General features: G+C 45.2%; 1 protein-coding gene across 2 annotated transcripts in view; it reads left to right on the forward strand.

The window, feature by feature from the left end:
• The window catches only part of KCNQ5 (potassium voltage-gated channel subfamily Q member 5), a 660896-nt gene that overhangs the window by 400829 nt on the left and 237791 nt on the right, over window positions 1–22276 (forward strand). For both annotated transcript variants that reach the window (XR_012883164.1, XM_075862030.1), the window contains exon 5: window positions 82–207. Coding sequence is in view for 1 of the 2 variants with exons in the window: in XM_075862030.1 (XP_075718145.1) it covers window positions 82–207 (126 nt within the window). In the remaining variant the exon portion in view is untranslated. The remainder of the gene's footprint in view (window positions 1–81; window positions 208–22276) is intronic.

Below are 22276 nucleotides of genomic sequence, written 5' to 3' on the forward strand. Positions count from 1 at the left end.
TAACTTACTGTAGTTGAAATACCATCATATGTGGATTATTTACCTGTGATACTATTATTAAACATTGTGTTTGCCATGCAGGAACTCATCACAGCTTGGTATATAGGATTTTTAGTGCTCATCTTTTCTTCGTTCCTTGTGTATCTGGTGGAGAAAGAAGCTAACACGCAATTTCAAACATATGCAGATGCTTTATGGTGGGGTACGGTAAGTAAAATCAATCTTGAGTTAATGGAGATATTTTGCTTAAATTAACCCCTTAATGACCGGGCCTGAAAAAGCCTTAATGACCAGCTACATTTTCCGTTTTTACCTCTCTGCCTTTCAGCAGCCATAACTTTTTTATTTTTTTCATTGACGTGGCCGTATGAGGCCTTGTTTTATGTGGGAAAAACTGTATTATTTTATTCTAAGTCTGAGGGTAGAAAAAAAATATATTTTTTTCCCCGTGAATATCGGAAAAAGCGATTCTCGGCATTGTTTTTCTTGTTTATTTATTATCCCGTTCACGTTTCACGCTAAATTACCTGTTAGATTACTTCTTCAGGTTATTACAGTCGTTTAGGTTCCAAATATTCCAAGGTTTTTTGTTTTTATTTAATGTAGGGGCAATAAAATATATTTTATGCAAAATAATGACTTTTTGGGAAATGTTTTAATATTTATTTTTTTGGTAATTTTTTTAATCAAATTAAATGATAACTTTATTTACAACTCTATTTTTCACTTATAATGTAATAGCATAATCTTGTATGCTAATACATTACACTGTGTCACTATGATACAGGCTGATGTTAGGGCAGCACATAGTGTGCCCTAACAGCAGGCAAGCTGAACAGACAGCCCCGGGGTCCTTTCTAGGTCCCCAGGGCTGACTGCAGAGGGATTCCCCAGTCTTTGATAACATCACTGGGTTTCCGGTGACACGATCAAAGAGGACAGTTCCCTTTAATCATGCCGCGGTCACGGACTGCGGTCGATAAAAGCGTTAAACAGCTGAGTTCCAAATGTTTTCCAAACCCAACTGTATTTAGCAGGCTGCTCTAAGATCAGGAGCTGTAAGTTACACCCCCGGCTTAGAGGATGAGCACTCACAGGAGCTCTTGACGTCACTGTAGACGAAGCACCTGCATCGGCTGCCGTCAAAAGATGGTGGGCGGTCGTTAAGGGGTTAAATAAGTCGCGATGAAAACAGTGCAGCATTGATTTCTATATGGAATGGAGGCGAACAATCATTCATTCTTGAGGAATGAACAGGTCATCAGTTTTTGAGCCATTGCATTAATGGCAAGTGAGAGTAAATGGACAATATATGCACCTGAAATCAATATCATTCTCTTGTGAGTTTAGATTATTGGATGGAACAAACGGAAACTATGACTATTTTATATCAATATAAATATTTTCTAGTTCTGTTATAATGCAGTAAAATAACAAGCCTTTATCCCCTGAATGACACAGCGAATTTTAACCACCAAATTTGAAGAGCCGTAACTTTTCCTTTTTTCCCTTATGTTGCTACATGATGTATTGTTTTTTTGTTTCTAAATGACTTGTTAAATTTATGGCCACGGGATATAACCACTAAGGGGACACCTACTATGGGTATTTCTCTAAAAAAAAAAAAAATTTTACTTAATAAAAATAAAAATTGCATTTTTCTTAGTCTGAACTCACAGAGCGTTTTGCTGCGTTTTTGAGTGTTTTAATAGCATTTATTAATACGTTTTTTAGTGCAGACAGATGTTACATTAAAGTCTATAGTAAAATATAAAATGCACTACATACAACTGCGTTTTGATTTGTGTCATTTTTGAGGCAATTTTGTGGTCAGTGGCATTTTTGTTCCAAATGCAGCATTCTCTGGGTATGGTCTTTTTCCCATAGGCTTCTTTATAAGACATAAAAAAAAAACGCAATTACAAAATGACACTAAGGGGGGATTCACACGAGCGTGTATTCGGTCCGTGCGGGCCGCGTGGTTTTCACGCGGCACGCATGGACCAATACAAGTCTATGGGGCAGTACAGACAGTCCGTGCTTTTTGCGCAGCGTTTGTCTGCTGCGCAAAAAGCGCGACAGGTTCAATAACTCTGCGTATTTCGCGCATCACGCACCCATTGAAGTCAATGGGTGCGTGAAAATCACGCGCACCACACGGAAGCACTTCCGTGGGACGAGCGTGATTCGCGCAACAGCAGTGAAAAGGATGAATGAAAACCGAAAAGCACCACGTGCTTTTCTGTTTCCGAACATCCAAACGGAGTGTCTTTGCGATGAGCGAAGCCGGACAAGCGTACCGAACTTCACCGGGTTCGGCCAAACTAGTTTTGGCCGATCCCGGCAAAAAAATTATCGGTACGCGACGTCAGGAGATAGTCACTGTCCATGGTGCTGAAAGAGTTAAACTGTTTCAGCACCATGGACAGTGACTTGCGATCCCAAAATACATTAACCTGTAAAAAAAAACCGAAGTTCTAACTTACCGATTACTCCTGTCTCCTTCCTGCAGTCCGACCTCCCGGGATGACACTTCAGTTCAAGTGACAGCTCCAGCCAATCACAGGCCAAGCACAGGCTGCAGCCAATCACAGGCTGCAGCGGTCACTTGGACTGCTGCGTCATCCAGGGAGGTGGGGCCCGATGTCAAGAGAGGCGCGTCACCAAGGACGCGTCACCAAGGACGCGTCACCAAGGCAACGGCCGGGAAGTTCTCGGTAAGTAGGAACTTTATCTTTTTTTTTTACAGGTTTTTCGCTGTTGTGTTCGGCATTCACTGTCGAGGGTGCTGAAAGATTTAGCTCTTTCAGCACCTTGGACAGTGACGGGCGTTGACAAGCCTCATCTCTATGATGCCGGCTGCGCGAAAATCACGCAGCCGCGCATCAGACACGCATGACACACGCAGCTGTCAAATGGTTTTTGCGCTCGCAAAACGCTGCGTTGTTTGCGCGCGCAAAAACGCAACGTTCGTGTGAATCTCCCCTAACAAAAAATGCCACCAAAAATGCCATAAAAGAACGCATGCGCTTTTAGAAGCGTTTTTGAAGTAGTTTAAATTTCGCCAAAAATTTGGAGCATGAAGGAGGCCTAAAGCCCCACGACCATAGTTTTTATCCGCAATTACAGATCTGTTATTGCGGATAAAATACTGACACATTCATTTCTATCGGCCACAGACACCTTCCCGTGTATTTACGGTTGTGTTCCGGGCCATAAAAGTGAGCCGCAAATAAAAGGACATGTGCTATTTTTCAGATTTACGGACCGTGCTCCTATACTTATTACTGAGCACAGTCCGCAAATGCGGATCACACTCCGCAGCCCATCTGTGCAGTATTTACTGACCATAAATATTGCACAATCGTGTGCATGGGGCCTAAGGTTTGATGCACACGGGACGGAAATGGCGCGGATTTTACGTGCGGAATGTCCTTGTAAAAAATCTGCAGCATGTTACAGTCCCAGCCATGAGGATGAGATTTGAACAAATCTCATCCACATGCTACTGAACATTTTCTGGACAGACATTAGAGCATGCTGCAATTTTTCAAACCTGCAGAATGCTCATTCTGTTCTGGATCTTCACTTCGGTTTTTAGCCATTTCAATGTAGAAGGGGTGAAATTCACAGCAAAATACACACATAAAATGTAAGTATTTTGCTGTGGAAGCAATGCAAAAATGCTGTGGAAATGCTGCGGAAAAATACGCCACATTACCGTCCCATGTGAATCCACCCTTAGGCCTTATTCACACGAACACGCTGCATTTTTTGCGTGTTGCAGTTCCGTGTGTCATCAGTGTTTGCTGCGTGGCTGCGTGATTTTCACGCATATACCATGCTTATGACACGCGGTTTTGATGTTTAGAAAAATAAATGAAGGAAGTGCTTTTTTTTCCCTTCATTTCTTTATCTACTGTTGCGCGAATCACGCGCGACACACGGAAGTGCTGGACGCGATTTTCACGCACCCATTGACTTCAATGGGTGCGTGATGCGCGAAAAACAGCCAAGTATAGGACATGTCGTGAGTTTTACGCAGCGGACATATGCTGCGTGAAAATCACGGACTGTCTGAACTGCCTCATTCACTAACATAGGTCAGTGATTTTCACGCGCGTATCACTGACGTAAAACACGTTTGTGTGAATAAGGCCTTGATTTCACACAAGCTGTTTTAATGCTGGTTTGTGATGCAGTTTTTAAAGCCAGTGCAAAGGTCTAGATCATAAATGGAGGGGAAGCATATAGGAAAGATTCCATCAACTCCTAGATGTGGCTTCAAAATCTGCGTAAAAAAATCTACATAAAAACGGCACATGTGAAAGCACAATTACATGCTTGTTAATTTTTGACCGATTGTTTTGATTCTGGTTATCGGTCACAATCACAAATGTTTACAGCGCAGGGTGGAAAGGTATTACAGTGAGGGCAGATACACACGAACGTTGCGTTTTTGCGCGCGCAAACAACGCTGCGTTTTGCGCGCTCAAAAACCATTTGACAGCTGCGTGTGTCATCCGTGTCTGATGCGCGGCTGCGTGATTTTCGCGCAGCCGCCATCATAGAGATAAGGCTAGTCGACGCCCGTCACTGTCCAAGGTGTTGAAAGAGCTAACTCTTTCAGCACCCTCGACAGTGAATGCCGAACACAATATCGAAAAACCTGTTGAAAAAAAAGAAAAAGTTCGTACTTACCGAGAACTTCCCGGCCGTTGCCTTGGTGACGCGTCCTTGGTGACGCGTCCTTGGTGACGCGCCTCTCGACATCGGGCCCCACCTCCCTGGATGACGCGCCAGTCCATGTGACCGCTGCAGCCTGTGCTTGGCCTGTGATTGGCTGGAGCTGTCACTTGGACTGAATTGTCATCCCGGGAGGTCAGACTGGAGGAAGACGCCGGGAGTTATCGGTAAGTCAGAATTTAGTTTTTTTTTCTACAGGTTCATGTATATTGGGATCGGAAGTCACTGTCCATGGTGCTGAAACAGTTTAACTCTTTCAGCACCATGGACAGTGACTATCTCCTGACGTCGCGTAACCATAATTTTTTTGCCGGGTTCGGCCAAAACGAGTTCGGCCGAACCCGGTGAAGTTCGGTTCGCTTGTCCGGCTTCGCTCATCTCAAAGACACTCCGTTTGGATGTTCGGAAACAGAAAAGCACGTGGTGCTTTTCTGTTTACATTCATCCTTTTGACAGCTGGTGCGCTGTTTCAGTCGGTTCGCACGGAAGTGCTTCCGTGCAACCTGCGTGGTTTTCACGCACCCATTGACTTCAATGGGTGCGTGATGCGCGAAATACGCAGAGTTATTGAACATGTCGCGCTTTTTGCGCAGCAGACAAACGCTGCGCAAAAAGCACGGACTGTCTGTACTGCCCCATAGACTTGTATTGGTCCATGCGTGCCGCGTGAAAACCACGCGGCCCGCACGGACCGAATACACGCTCGTGTGAATCCCCCCTGAGGCTGCGCTTTCAAAAGGTGTATATTTTAGACCCGTTGTGATATATCTTCATTACAGTTTTGCTATTTTCTCCATTTTTTTTTACTATGTCTACCATAGAAAGAAAATCTTTTGTTACTTCTATACATAGATACCATTAACAAGTTGTGGTTGATGGATCTTGCTTTCTAAATACGGTTGAAAAAACGCCCCTAACACGCCTACAAACATCTGCCCATTGCTTTCAATGGGAATTACAATGTTCTGTTCCCACGAGCCTTTATTTTACGCGTCGCTGTCAAAATATGGCGCGTAAAATGACGGCTTGTTAAAAGAAGCTCAGGACGTTTTTGGCTGCCTTTTTTTTTTTTACTCCATTGAAAAACAGCTCGAAAATTGGCCGTAAAAAACGCCACGAAAAACGCGAGTTGTTAAAAAAACATCTGAAAATCAGGAGCTGTTTTCGCCTGAAAACAGCTCCATATTTTCAGGCGTTTTTGGTCACTACGTGTGAACATACCCATATATGCTCAGCTTGGTGAAGGCCAAATTACATAAGACATAATCAGAAGAAATATAAAGCCATAATAAGGGCAATCTGTCGCAGCTAGCCTGCTTGTTTAGGGTTTCCAGGTAGCACACAAATTTCATTCTACACAGCAGTAGCTAAAAGGAATTTAAAAATACATAAAATAAAGACAAAATCTAAGACATAAGCTAGGTTTTACATGTGGGGCTATATTAAAGGGGTTTTCCATGTTCTGACAACTGATGATCTATCCACCAGATAGGTCATCAGTATATGATCAGTGCATGTCCGACACCTGGACCCCACACCGATCCACCACTCTGGCTGTATCCGGGCACCGGACGATACTGCCGGAAGCAGATGGCTCCGTCAGGGCCGCACCGTCCATGAGGCGAGATGAGCCATCACCTCCTACACTAATTGTACCTGTGTCTATATGGCCCGACCATTCAGCGCCTTACAAAAACTCTGATTGGCAGGGCAGAATGACTTGCCCCGCCAGTCAGCCTTTCAACGAAGCTAGCAGGAAGATGATGTCATCGCGCCGCTTCCGTTGTTGAAAGGTGCTGATTGACGGGGCAAGTCGTTCTGCCTGCCAATCCACGCCATCGTTCAGCCCCAGCAGACCTGCTCAGAAGAGAGCAGGCCTGCATTGACACAGAACGGCGTGGGAACGGGATCAAAGTGAGTGTGTAAAGTTGTTGTTTTTTCCACCTAAAAGTGTGAATGGTATTATCTACAGGGGGAGCTATATGTGGCACACTATCTACAGGGGAGGCTATATGTGGGGCACAGTCTACCGGGGAGACTATATGTGGAGCACTATATACAGGGGGAGCTATATGTAAGGCACAATCTACAGGGGAGGCAAATGTGGGACACTATCTACATGGGAGGCTATATGTGGGACACCATATACAGGGGGCTATATGTGGGGCACCATCTACAGGGGGCTACATGTGGGGCACTAAATACAGGGGAGGCTATATGTGGGGCACAGTCTACAGGGGAGACTATATGTGAAGGACTATATACAGGGGGAGCTATATGTGAGGCACAATCTACAGGGGAGGCTGTATGTGGGGCACTATCTACATGGGATGCTACATGTGGGACACCATATACAGGGGGCTATATGTGGGGCACCATCTACAGGGGGGGCTATATGTGGGGCACTATATAGAGGGGCGCTATATGTGGGGCGCTATCTACAGGGGTGCTATATGTTTGGCACAATCTACAGGGGAGGCTATATGTGGGACACTATCTACAGGGGGCTATATGTGGGGCACTATATACATGGTGCGCTATATGTGGGTCATAATCTACAGGGGAGGCTATATGTAGGGCACAATCTACAGGGGAGGCTATATGTGGGACACTATCTACAGGCGGGCTATATGTGGGGCACTATATACAGGGGGCGCTCTATGTGGGTCACAATCTACAGGGGAGGCTATATGTGGGTCACTTTCTACAGGGGGTTAAATGTGGGACACCATATACAGGGGGCTATATGTGGGGCACTATATACAGGGAGAGCTATCTACAGGAGAGGTTATATATGGGGCACTATATACAGGGGGCTCTATGGGGGGCACTATCTACAGGGGGGTGTGTGTGTGTGTGTGTGTGTGTGTGTGTGTGTGTGTGTGTGTGTGTGTGTGTGTGTGTGTGTGTGTGTGTGTGTGTGTGTGTGTGTGTGAAACAGTCTATGGTGCCATTATAATCAGGGATACAGTGTATGGTGCTGTTATAACCAGGGACACAGTGTATGGTGCTATTTTAATAAGGGACATAGTGTATGGTGCTATTATAATCAGGGACACAGTGTATGGTGCTGTAAATTCCTTCCATCCAGTCGACGCCCTTCTCTGAAGAGATGTCTGCACATATGGCCGTCCTGCTCCACAGTGACCACCAGGGTGCGCTCACGAGCTCAGTCCAGACTTAAGAAGCCAGAGCACACGCATGTTGGAGATTGAGCTAATTGCTCCCAGAGCACCCTGGGCTATAAGAAGGTCCCAGCCCCATCCTCCCACGCCTGAGCGTTGTTGTCGTATTCCTAGTTTGTCTTGCAAATGGTCCCCTAGTGTTTCCTGCTCCGTGTTCCCTGTTCCTGTATCCTGTAACCTGTATCCTGATCCAGTGCCATGCTGAGCTGTAGCCGTGCTGTGCTATATACCATGCCTGTCATCTACCTGCTGCCTAGTTCCTGCCAAGCCTGCCTTGCCACGTGTCGGAGCTGCCACAGGTACCCTATGTGAACTATAGACTCTGACCTGTGCCCTGTTAGCCAGCTGCCATACTGCCAAGGCGGTACGGGCCAGTGGGTCCATGAACCCTACGTGACAGGTGCTATTATAATCAGGGAGACAGTGTATGGTGCTATTATAATCAGGGACACCATGTATGGTGCTATTATAATCAGGGACACAGTGTATGGTGCTATCATAATTAGAGGTGCAGTGAATGGAACTATTATATTTAGGGGTAGCACCATGAGAATTTTATCTTAGTTTATAGGTGCAGAAATGTTTGAATAGTGAGTAGCTGAAGACATCTGAGTGGCAAACTGCAGAAATGGGCTGTGGCCGGGAGAAGTCGTCATAGAGGCCTGGCCTGGACGGAGACGAAAAGAGAAAAAGAACAACTAGAATCTGAGATCGTCACTCGTGAATCACTTAATATAAATGTTTATTCTGCCTCTAATCAGTACTGTAGTCACTGTAAGATCTGCAGAGAGATGATGGCTGGTATGTTTTTTTTCTTTTTTTGTGAAACAGCGCCTCCCAGCATATCCTTACCATTGTTCGGTGCATGCTGGGAGCTGTAGTTTTACGCCATACAAACCTATATGACAGGGGTTGCACTAAATTGAGCTGTATTTGTGCTAGTGCTGTACTTGTGTACTGAACTTGGTTCTGATGTTGTATTTATGTGCTGAGCTTGGTTCTGGTGTTGTATTTATGTGCTAAGCTTTGTTTTGGTGCTGTATATATGTACTGAACTTGGTTCTTGTGTTGTATATATGTACTGAGCTTGGTTCTGGTGTTGTATTTATGTGCTGAGCTTTGTTCTGGTATTGTATATAGGTACTGAGCTTGGTTCTGGGGATGTATATATGTACCGAGCTTGGTTCTTGTACTGTATATATGTAATGAACTTAGTTTTGGAGCTGTATATACACCGTGTTCCAAATTATTATGCATATTGGATTTCAGTGTCATAAACATTTAATTATTAGTTTTTCAATTAAACTCATGGATGGTATTGTGTCTTAGGGCTCTTTGTATCATTGTAATTAATCTCAGACACCTGTGATATTAAGTTTGCCAGGTGTGCCCAATCAAAGGAAAACTACTTAAGAATGACGTCTCTGCTGCCGAAAAGCGTGAAATAGTGCAATACCTTGGACAAGGTATGAAAACATTGGATATTTCAAGAAAACTTAAGCGTGATCATCGTACTGTGAAAAGATTTGTGTCTGATTCAGAGCACAGACGGGTTCGTTCAGATAAAGGCATAATGAGGAATGTTTCTGCCAGACAAATTAATAGGATTAGGAAAGCAGCTGCTAAAATGCCATTGCAAACCAGCAAACAGGTATTTGAAGCCGCTGGTGTCTCTGGAGTCCCGCAAACCTCAAGGTGTAGGATCTTCCAGAGGTTTGCAAGTGTGCATAAAGCTATTATTCGGCCACCCCTAAACAATGCTCACAAGCAGAAACGGTTGCAGTGGGCTCAGAAATACATGAAGACTAATTTTCCTACAGTGTTGTTTACTGATGAGTGCCGTGCAACCCTGGATGGTCCAGAGGGATGAAGTAGTGGATGGTTGGTGAATGGCCACCATGTCCCAACAAGGCTGCAACGTCAGCAAGGAGGTGGCGGAGTCATGTTTTGGGCTGGAATGGGGAGAGAGCTGGTAGGCCCCTTTAGGGTCCCTGACGGTGTCAAAATGACCTCTGCAAAGTACGTACAGTTTCTGACTGACCACTTTCTTCCGTGGTACAAAAAGAAAAACCGTGCCTTCCGTAGCAAAATTATCTTCATGCATGACAATGCACCATCTCATGCTGCAAAGAATACCTCTGTGCCATTGGCTGCTATGGGCATAAAAGGAGAGAAACTCATGGTGTGGTCCCCATGTTCCCCTGACCTCAACCCTATTGAGAACCTTTGGAGCATCCTCAAGCAAAATATATTTGAGGGTGGGAGGCAGTTCACATCAAAACAGAAGCTCTGGGAGGCTATTCTGACATCCTGCAAAGATATTCAAGCAGAAACTGTCCAAATACTCACAAATTGTGAAGGTGATATCAAAGAAGGGGTCCTATGTTAACATGTAACTTGACCTGCTAAGTTTTTTTTTTTATTGAAAGAGCTTTTGATTTCTGTAAATATGACCTCCTGATGCTGCAAATTCAACAAATTACCATTTTAGTTCTCTTTACAACCTTTAAAATGTTTTGACCTCTGTTGCGCATAATAATTTGAAACAGTGCATTTTCAGTTTTTTACTTCTAAAAAAAAAATCTGTTATCATTAGGAGATTTGTTCAATAAAATTTGCATTATACTCCAACGGTTGATGGCTTGAAGATTATACTGACTGTCATTTGCATCGACTATTTAGGAAAATCAGCGAAAAATAACATTTGCATAATAATTTGGAACGCGGTGTATGTACTGAGCTTGGTTCTGGTGCTGTATATATGTACTGAGGTTTGTTCTTATTCTGTATATATGTACTGAGCTTTGTTCTGGTGCTGTATTTATGTACTGAGCTTTGTTCTGGTGCTGTATATATGTATACATTAGAGCATTGGTACACTGGAATTCTACCACAAATGATAGTATACACCAGGGGTCTCAAACATGCAGCCCGCGAGCCGCATGCGGTCCCTAAAGGCCATCATCTGCGGCCTGCCGGGCACCATAGCACCCTCATGAGAGGAAAGAGCAGGCCTAAGTAGGAGTGTGTGGGTAAAGGACAAAGCCCCTGACGTCACTGTCCATATATGGACAGTGATGTCAGGGGCTTCCCCAGAGCCGGAGTCCCAGAGCAGAGGTTATACTAGCGCTCTGCTCTGGGACTGCTCTGAGGAAGACCCTGACATCACTATCCATATATGGACAGTGATGTCAGGAGCAGAGCTGGAGTCCCAGTCAGAGTGCTAGAAGTGGCTCTGCTCTGGGACTCTGGCTTGGGAAACCACTGACATCACTGTCTATATATGGACAGTGATATCAGGAGCAGAGATAGAGTACCAGGCAGAGCGCTAGTAGCGCTCTGCCTGGGACTCCGGCTCTGGGCTTCCAGAGCAGAGCTTATACTAGTGCTCTGCTCTGGGACTCCGGCTCTGGGGTGGTCCCTGACATCACATTCCGGTCCATGAGGATCTCCTGATGTCACTATCTAGGGGCAGTGGCGTCAGGGGCTCCTCCAGCAGAGGAATCCTCGGCCTAAGCGTCGGCATCGCTCTGGCTGGGGAATCCACTCCTAGAGGGAGCCCCAATGGAGCTATCTACAGGGGTGTGTGTGTGTGTGTGTGTGTGTGTGTGTGTGTGTGTGTGTGTATTTGTGTGTGTGGTACTATATACAGATTGCCCTGTGGCATTATATACAGAGGGCACTGTGACATTATCTACAGAGGTGCACTGTGGCATTATCTACAGAGTGCACTTTGGCATTATCTACAGAGGGAAATGTGGCATTATTTACAGAGGGCACTGTGGCATTATCTACAGAGGGCACTGCAGCATTATCTACAGTTGGGTGCGTGGCAGTATCTACAGAGTGCACTTTGGCATTGTCTACAGAGGGCACTGTGGCATTATCTACAGTGGGCACTGTTGCATTATCTACAGAGCGCCCTGTGGCACTATCTAAAATGGGCTGCCCAATCTTCATATTCTTGTGTCTGCCAAACGCTACCAACTGAGCAGCCAGACTGCATTTAGCGACACTTAAACTGGAAAACTGGATTGTTAAAATAAGCACGTGGAGTAAACTTGCAAATTTCCATTAAGTTTAAACCTAGTGCTATTATTATAGTAATGTAGCATAATTTTAGTAATGTAGTATTATTATAGTAATGTAGTATTGTTATAGTAATGTGGTATTATTATAGTAATGTAGTATTGTTATAGTAATGTGGTATTATTACAGTAATGTAGTATTGTTATAGTAATGTAGTGTTATAGTAATGTAGTATTATTATAGTAATGTAGTATTGTTATTGTAGTTCAAATAACTACGGTAATTGATTGACAATAATTTTGTATTTGAAAGTAATTCGGCCCTTCAACGTCACATTGTTTTCTATGTGCGGCCCACTTACCTGGCCGAGTTTGAGACCCCTGGTATACTCCATATTTCATACAATATTTTTTTTTCACTGTACAATAGGCTTTATTTAAAGCACATAATAATTTCATATGCGTTAATTTAGAAATGTATTAAATTGTATAATTTCACTGTCATGTTGGATGCACCATAGAATTGATTTTCAGAGTTAATCAGAAAGAAATGGGGACAATCTGCATTAGGTCACGTATAATCACAAAAAGACAAGGCTGAGGAGGTGTACCTCTTGTTTAGGATCCCACACATGGAGAACTGGTTTATAACCAAATTAACTACATTCACAAAAGCCTGAAATATCTACATGGTACTGTCTGTTTATTTCCAGAAAGGATGCTCAAAAAATGTTTATAATCAGTAAACTATTCTTAGAAAAGACCAGACAGTCAGGAAAAAAAATAGTGTAAAAGGAATAAACAAGTACACAGTTACTTTCCATATGAAGTAATCAGATAAAATTGCAGTGTTCACAAATCACAATTATACACTTTAGTATATCTTAAGACAGCTGACTGAATGCTCATTATTGAAAATCAATTTTTGGCAAGTACAGCTGTGTTAAGCCTTCGACCTGACCCCATTGTTGTTGTTTTCTACTTACTAATAGGAATAGCTGTTAAGTGTGAAAGTCGTTTTTCTTAATAGGTTTTCCAGTCAAACTGATTATGGTTCTAAGTTGTGCTACTACTAATTGGAATGGACATGCTACTTTTATATATTGGCATAGTTTATTGGCTTTTTAAACATTCCCTTACTAAATTAAATAAGTATATGTTCTTATTGGCTCATTAAAGCAACGCTAAACTAGAAATGAGTGATAAAAGTAAACATCAGATAAAGCTTCTCTGTTTGTCAGTCTGCAGGATTTTATGCATGTTCCTAAAACTAAGTCTTGTAGAAATCCTGCAGAGAACACAGGGTTACTTTGCTGCTGATCTGTTCCAATTTTGGACGGTGAACCGTTGAGGCATCAGCGCTCCGCAAAGGGGGGTAGGGGGACTTCAAAGGAGTCAGTCACTACATAACGTCGCTTCATGGGTGATGAGAAAACAAAGTTAATCCTCCCCATGTTGCTGATCATACTGGTAGCGTCACATAGAACGTCAAGTTTTAATGACTCACACACTGATGCTACTGAAAAATCAATTGTCCACTGGCCATTTCTCACTAAGGGAAGTGTCCTCGACTCTCGACTGAGGATCCTACCAACCCCTTCCCTCTGCTCTTGATTGAGGTCTCTAATACTCTCCAGCATTATACGATGTCCTGCCTGCTAGAGCGTTCAATCAAGAGCACAGAGGAGGAGTTGGAAAAAGTTTACAGTCGGGAGTCCAGGACGCTTCCCTGATTAATGAACGCCCAGCGAACCTTTTACTTCTTATTAGCATACGGCGCATGAGTCATTAAAACAAATTATTTTCTTTGTCATACTAGCGGTGTGATCTTCAACATGGGAATATATAAACTTGTTTCCCTGTCATCTACATTGCCTTGCCTTGTGTTTTTCCTGTTTTGTTGCATTAGAACCTGGAATTGAAATGGATTTTAAATTTGATTTTATGTAATGCAGCTGACAAAATAGTCCACATTTTTACAGTAGAATAAACCTAATATACCTTGTTTAGAAATAAAAACAAAAAACTGAAAAGATGTGCGTGCATATGTATTTACCCCCTTTGCTATGAAACTCCTAAATAAGGTCTGGTCAAACCAATAATCTTCAGAAGTCACAATTAGTTGCATAACGCCCACCCCCTGTATGTATTCAAAGTGTCACATGATGTGCCACATTATATCATTATGTATACACCCTTTCTGAAAGGTCCCTGAGAAAGGCAACACAACTAAACAAGTAACATGAAGACCAAAAAGCTCTCCAAACAGGCCTCAGACGAAGCACCATTAAATCCATTATAACAAAATGTAAAGACTATGGCAAAACTATAAACCTGACAAGAGAAGACTGCCAACCAAAACTTACGGACCAGGCAAGTAGGGCATTAATTCGAGATTCCATAACAACACCAATGATAACACTGAAGATGCTCCAAAGACCCGCAGCGTAGATGAAAGTATCTGTCTAAAGGTGCACTATAAGCCGTACACTCCACTGAGTGGTGCTTTATGTAAGAGTGGCTAGAAAAAAACAATTGCTTAAAGGGGTTGTCCAGGCTCTGGGCTGTTTTTTATACTGATAGCCTATCCACAGGACAGTTCACCAGTATATGATCGGTGGGTGTCTGACACCCAGATCCCGCACCGATCAGCTGTTTCGGCAGCCTCCGGGCACCGGAAGCTATGCAGTGGTCTGTGCCGGAAACAGAAGGCTCCGACTATTACTTACCTCCTAACCCTATTCCTTCTCCTTCCCCACACACGGCATCTCATGGAGCTGTCTGCAGCTTCCAACTGTTGATTCCCTGTGGTAGGTAACAAGGGAAGATGCTCAGAGGAGGAGTCACTGCTGGCCAAGTAGGCATACATAAGCAATGTGTGAGAATGTGTGTACCATATCCTATTTTTATCTATGTTAATATGTGATTGTGTATATATACATTATATATAGATATATACACCGATCAGCCATAACATTAAAACCGCCTACCTATTATTGTGTAGATCCCCATCGTGCCACCAAAACAGCTATGACCCATCGAGGCATGGACTGCGCAAGACCTCTGAAGGTGTCCTGTGGATTATGGCACCAAGACATTAGCAGCAAATCCTTTAAGTCCTGTAAATTTCAAGGTGGGGTCTTCATGCATCTGACTTGTTTTTCATCCCACAGAAGCTTGATCAGATTGAGCTGCGGAATTTGGAGGCTAAGTTAACACCCTGAACCCTTTTTTTATGTTCCTCAAACCATTTCTAAACAATGTTTGCAGTGTGGCAGAGCGCATTATCCTGCTGAAAGAAACCTCTGCCATTAGAGAATATTATTGCCCTGAAGGGGTGTACTTGGTTGCAACTAAGTTTGGGTAGGTGAATCATGTCAAAGTAACATCCACATGAATGCTAGGACCCAGGGTTACCCAGCAGAAGATCACCCAGAACATCACACTGCCTCCACTGGCTTGTCTTCTTCGCATAGTACATCCTGGTGCCATCTCTTTCCCAGGTAACTGATACATACACACACACGGCCGTCCAAAGGACGACAGAAGGAAACGTGATTCATCAGACCAGGCCACCTTCTTCCATTGCTCCATGGTCCAGTTCATATTCTCACGTGCCCAATGTAGACACTTTTGACAGTGTAAAGGTGCCAGCATGGGCACTCTGATCGGTCTGCAGCTACACAACCCCATACGCAGCATGCTGTGATGCATTGTGTGTTCTGACAGCTGTCTATTATAACCAGCATTACATTTTTAAGCAATTTCTATAGTAGCTCCTCCCATGGATCGATCTGGATGGGTTAGCATTCGCTTACCCACATGCGTCATTGAGTTTTCTGAACCCATGACCCTGTCGCAGGTTCACTGGTTGTCACTCCTTGGACCACTTTTAATAGGTCCTAACAACTGCATACCGCGAACACCCACAAGACTTGACATTTTGAAGAAGCTCTGATCCAATTGAGAACTTTAATGTGCATAAGTATTTACTCCCTGAAAGTCTTTACTTTATGGAGACACATTTTGCTGCAAATATAGATGCAAGTCTCTTGGGGTATGTCTCTATTAGCTTAGCACATCTGGACACTGGGATTTTTGCTCATTCTTTTAGGAAAAACTCATTCCCCAGATTGTCAATTGGATGGAGGTCTGGATATTGACTAGGCCATTCTAAGATATTTCAATGTTTCTCCTTAAACAACTGTAGTGTAGCTTGAGCAGTAGGTTTAGGGTCATAGTCATGCTGGAAGGTGAACCTGCGTCCCAGTCTCAAATCCCTGGCAGACCGAAACATGTAAAAACTGGCCTGTATTTACTGCCATCTAACTTTCTTTCAACCCTGATCAGTTTTCAAGTCTCTGCCTATGAAAAGCCATCACCATGATTCTGTGTGGGAACGGACTTCTTGGGGTGATGGGAAGTGTTGTGTTTGCGCCACACATAACCTTTCCGATGATGGCAAAAAAGTTACATTTTAGTTTCTTCTTACCAAAGAACCTTCTTTCATGTTTTTAGGCAGTCTGCCACAAGCTGTTTTGAGAACTCAAAACATGTTTTTTGATGTTTTTCTTTAAGCAATGTTTTTTTTTTGACCAGTCTTCCATAAAGAAAAATAAATAAAAAAATGTTATTGCTCTAAAAAAAATATAAATAAGTTGAATCCACAAAGGACACATTGTTTCCTGTCAACTGTGGAACAAAAATGATATTTTAAATAAAAGAACCAGCATCTATTGCCACAAACTGCGATGGTTGTTATCGGAATGTATCAAAATAGTACAACCATTATATCCCTAATTCTATCTTGGCTTAATAGCTTAAGTATCCAGAAATCATGCACTGTTAAGCCGGATTCACACGAGCGTGTGCATTTTGCGTGCGCAAAAAACGCTGCGTTTTGCGCGCAAAAGGTCCACAAAAGCATATGATGCGTGGCTGCGTGATTTTCGCGCAGCCGCCATCATTGTGACACTCTGTTTTTATGTTTGTAAACAGAAAAGCACGTGGTGCTTTTCTGTATTCATTCATAGTTTTGACTACTGTAGCGCGCATCACGTGCGGCACAAGGAAGTGCGTCCGTGTGCCATGCGCGGTTTTCACGCACCCATTGACTTCATTGGGTGCGTGATGCGCGAAAAACGGGCAAATATAGGACATGTCGTGAGTTTTACGCAGCGGACATACGCTGCGTGAAAATCACTGACAGTCTGAACGGCCCCATTGACTAACATAGGTCCGTGCGACGCGCGAGAAAATCACGCACGTAGCACGGACATATTATACATTCGTCTGAATAAGCCCTAAGGGTATGTGCACACACACTAATTACGTCCGTAATATACGGACGTATTTCGGCAGCAAGTTCCGGACCAAACTCAGTGCAGGGAGCCGGGCTCCTAGCATCATACTTATGTACGATGCTAGGAGTCCCTGCCTCGCTGCAGGACAACTGTCACGTACTGAAAACATGATTACAGTACGGGACAGTTGTCCGGCAGCGAGGCAGGGACTCCTAGCGTCGTACATAAGTATGATGCTAGGAGCCCGGCTCCCTGCACTGAGTTCGGTCCGGAACTTGCGGCCGAAATACGTCCGTAAATTACGGACGTAATTAGTGTGTGTGCACATACCCTAAGAGTGTAAAGCTATATAAGATATACAACAGTTTTCCCAATCGCTTGTAATCATTGACTTTAGCTATGTAGGCTGGTGAATTATGGTTGTTCTAACACCTGGGGCGTATTCTACAGGAGACATTTATAGGACATCGGAATGTGCTTCACTCTGTCTAGTGTAAGGCTTGCAGCGGTCCTATGGACAGATACTTCTATCTCCGCTGTGGATCTTTGGAGCTCCTTAACAGTTATCATTGATGTCTTTGTTGAATCTCTGATTAATGCCCTCCTTGCCTGGTCTGTGAGTTTTGGTGGGCAAATCTTGCAGTTGTGCTGTATTCTTTCCATTTTATTCTAATGGATATAATGGTACTCTGTGGGATATTCAAAGTTTGAGATATTGTTTTATGACTCAACCCTGATCTATACTTCTCCACAGCTTTGTCTCTGACTTGTTTGGAAAGCTCCTATGGGCACGTTCAGACGTGGCGGAATTTTTCCGCTGCAAATGTTGGTGCAGATTTGGGGCAATTACGCAACGAATCTGCACCAACATTTGCATTTTTTCAGTTTTTGCATTGCAAAGGCTGAAATCCGCCGTGAAATTCCGCTTCTTCTCCGCAATGTAAAGAGCATGTTGCGGAGGGAAAAATCTGCACCGCAGTCTAATTACCGCAAAGTAATTTTCTGCAACGTCTGAACTAACTTTCCTAAAAATGTATAGAATGAAATGAAAAAACGTCCGCTGCAGAATTCCACTGCGGACTGTCCGCAGCGGAATTCCACAGCAATTCCGCCACGTCTGAACGTGCCCTTAGTCTTCATGTTGATTGCTTAGTGGTGTGGCTGACTCTGAGCTTTCAGAACAGGTGTATTTATACTGACATCATGTCATAGATCATGTGACACAAGTTAATCGGTTTGACCAGACCTTATAAGAAGCGTTATAGCAAAGTGGTTAAATATATATGCACTCGCAACTTTTCAGTTTTTGGTTACATATTTTTCTTAATTATACTATTGTAGCAATCTGGAATGTTTTGTCATGTTCATTACAAAAAAATCTAATTTAAAATCCATTTCAATTCCAGGTTGTAATGCAACTTAACATGAAAAACACAGAAGGGGTAAATACCTTGTCAACGCACTATATATGTGTGTATGTATATATATATATATATATATATACATATATATATATAATCTTTGTTATATAATGATTTTATAAAGTTTGCAAACCTTGTTTAACTTGCCTTATAAGTATACTATTATTTAGGTGCTGTGTAGTATTGTTAGGCTGGGTTCACACGCAGGGCCGCCATCAGTAATTTCAGGGCCCCATACAGCTAAATTTTCTGGGCCCCCCTACCGTGGCACCGCCTGTTAACGGTACTCCGTCCAGCACTATATCATGCTACCCCTTCATTTCTACTTGCTCTCTGAGAATCGTCGACACAGATGTAGTGCAATTCAGAGTATTGCAGCCTCCTCACATTCACTTAATTGTGAGAAGGCTGCAATACTGTGAATCGGCGCTACATCCGTGACGACGATTCACAGTGAGCAAGTAGAAATTAAGAGGAAGCAGCGCTCGGACCGACCCATCAGCTATTGATGGCCTATCCTGAGGCCGCAAGTCCCGGACCGAACACAGTGCAGGGAGCCGGGCTCCTAGCATCATAGTTATGTACGACGCTAGGAGTCCCTGCCTCACTGCAGGACAACTGTCCCGTACTGTAATCATGTTTTCAGTACGGGACAGTAGTTCCACGGAGAGGCAGGGACTCCTAGCGTCGTACATAACTATGATGCTAGGAGCCCGGCTCCCTGCACTGTGTTCAGTCCGGGACTGGCGGCCGAAATATGTTCCGTCCTTTACGGACCGAACATGCTCGTGTGAATCCAGCAGCCTCAAGTTTTGTATTTTTTTAAGCTGGTTCACAGAAAAAAATAATTGCAAATTCTACTGAACCAACTGCCTATTTAAAGACAGGCAGCAGCTCCCAGGAGCACATCATAAGGGTAGGAAAACACTAGGCGGATATGCTGAGTAAAACTACACAGCTTATCCGCCCCGGTAGCCGCAGGGAATTCCGCCAGCAAAACCGCACCAAATAGTGGTGCAGGTTTCGTGAGGCATGTCCGCTGCGGGAATCCTGCAGGGAAAAAAAAGTTTAGACTTGCCCCGTCCGTAGTTTAGGCGACGCGTCTCTCTCTTCTGAACGAAGCCCCGCCTCCTGGGATGACGCTGTAGACCATGTGACCGCTGCAGCAGTCACATGGGATGAAACATCATGACAGGAGGCCGGGCTGCGCTAAAAATAGAGGATCGCGTCACCAGGACTACGGTTGGGGTAAGTCTAAACTTTTTTATAAATTAAAAAAAATACCTTTTTTTTTCTCATTTGTGATTTTTGCGGCAGAACCGCAGCATTTCCGCAACAGAGGAGCAGCGATTCTGCAGCATAAATTGACATGCTGCGGCTTAAAAAACCACACTGCAGGTCAACTTTTTTTGCAGCGTGTGGATGAGATTTGTTCAAATCTCATCCACTCTGCTGCGACTGTAATACGCTGCGGATTTTCCGCAATAAAATGTGTTGCATAAAATCCGCAGTGTTCATGCCTAGTATGTTCCTACCCTAACAATAAGGCCCAGTTCACAGAGTTTTTGGGCCTTGATATTGACTCGGACACTGCGTCGGAATCAGGACCAAAAAACATCCAAAAGCGCCTCCCATTGAATTAATCTGAAATCAATCGGAGCCAGTCGCGGAAAAAATAAAAAGCAGCACGTCCTTTCTTGCCGCGGTTCCGCCTCTGACCTCCCATCGAAATCAATGGGAGGCAGAAAATGCATTTTTCGCTGCGATTTTTGTCTGCGGTCCTCAATCGCCGCAGGCAAAAAACACAGCAAGATAGTGTGGGCAGGTCAAAATCTGCCTCAAAATTCTTTAAGGAATATTGAGACAGATTTTTTCTGCCTGCAAAATACACTGTGTGAACAGGGCCATACATAATCAGCACTTTGAGACACTTTACTCACTGTGTCAGAAGAGCTGCACCCACTCCAGTCCTCGTTGTCAGGCGATGTCTTCCAGGCGATGTTTTCGGTCCAGACGTCCAGTCCTTCACTGCCAGCGAGGCTCCAGAAAATGGCGTGGATTGTAGAACGCCTGCCGCCACGCTACATTTGGACTCCTCCCTCTCTCCTTACGCAGCTACGCGGAGGAGGAGGACGAGGAGGAGGCGGAGGAAGACGAGGCGGAGGAAGACGAGGCGGAGGAAGACGAGGCGGAGGAGGAGGCGGCTTAGGAGGCAGAGGAGGACGAGGCGGAGGAGGACGAGGCGGAGGAGGACGAGGCGGAGGAGGACGAGGCGGAGGAGGACGAGGCGGACGAGGAGGACAAGGCGGCGGAGGAGGCTTAGGAGGACGAGGCGGAGGAGGACGAGGCTTAGGAGGTGGAGGAGGACGAGGCTTAGGAGGCAGAGGAGGACGAGGCGGAGGAGGAGGACGACGAGGCGGAGGACGAGGCGGAGGAGGAGGACGAGGCTTAGGAGGCGGAGGAGGACGAGGCTTAGGAGGCGGAGGAGGACGAGGCTTAGGAGGTGGAGGAGGAGGAGGCGGAGGAGGACGAGGCTTAGGAGGCGGAGGAGGAGGCTTAGGAGGACGAGGTGGAGGAGGACGAGGCTTAGGAGGCGGAGGAGGACGAGGCGGCGGAGGAGGCCGGGGAGGAGGCCGAGGCTTAGGAGGTGGAGGAGGAGGAGGCTTAGGAGGTGGAGGAGGCTTAGGAGGAGGAGGACGAAAGAGGATGAGGCTTAGGAGGAGGAGGACGAGGCTTAGGAGGAGGAGGAGGAGGACGAGGCTTAGGACGAGGCTTAGGAGGAGGAGGACGAGGCTTAGGAGGTGGAGGAGGACGACTCCGAGGCTTAGGAGGCGGAGGACGAGGCTTAGGAGGAGGAGGCGGTGGAGGACGAGGCTTAGGAGGCGGAGGAGGAGGAGGCGGTGGAGGACGAGGCTTAGGAGGTGGAGGAGGACGAGGCGGCGGAGGAGGCAGAGGAGGACGAGGCTTAGGAGAAGTAGGAGGCGGAGGAGGACGAGGCTTAGAAGGTGGAGGAGGACGAGGAGGAGGCTTAGGAGGAGGAGGAGGCAGAGGAGGAGGCTTAGGAGGCAGAGGAGGAGAAGGCCAAAAGAGGACGAGGCTTAGGAGGAGGAGGAGGACGAGGCTTAGGACGAGGCTTAGGAGGAGGAAGACAAGGCTTAGGAGGAGGAGGACGAGGCTTAGAAGGAGGAGGAGGAGGAGGAGGCGGCCCAGGTAAGCTGTCTCTGCGTCGCTGTCCTTGTGTGCCCGTCGGTGTCTCGTTCGCGGGTGTGCGCTCCGGCGCTCGCGGTTATGCGCACGGGCACGCACGAGCGGGCAGGCGCACGCGCAAGCGGGCGGTGTTTGACGGCCCCCACGACGAGAGGGGGGCCCGCAGCTCACGACATTACTTTGGTGAAAAGAACAGACCCCATTGCAGGGGCCTGTTTTTTCTACCAAATGCAAGTCGTGGCAGTGGCCGGGCCCCCCTTTCAATTAGGGTTGGCCGGGCCCCTTACAGAAGTACCCCTAATATTCCCTGATGGCGGCCCTGTTCATACGACCTATTTTCAGGCATAAACGAGGCGTATTATGCCTAGTTTTACGTCTGAAAATAC

Source organism: Rhinoderma darwinii, chromosome 4 (genome assembly GCF_050947455.1).
Source record: "Rhinoderma darwinii isolate aRhiDar2 chromosome 4, aRhiDar2.hap1, whole genome shotgun sequence".
Lineage (NCBI taxonomy): Eukaryota > Metazoa > Chordata > Amphibia > Anura > Rhinodermatidae > Rhinoderma > Rhinoderma darwinii.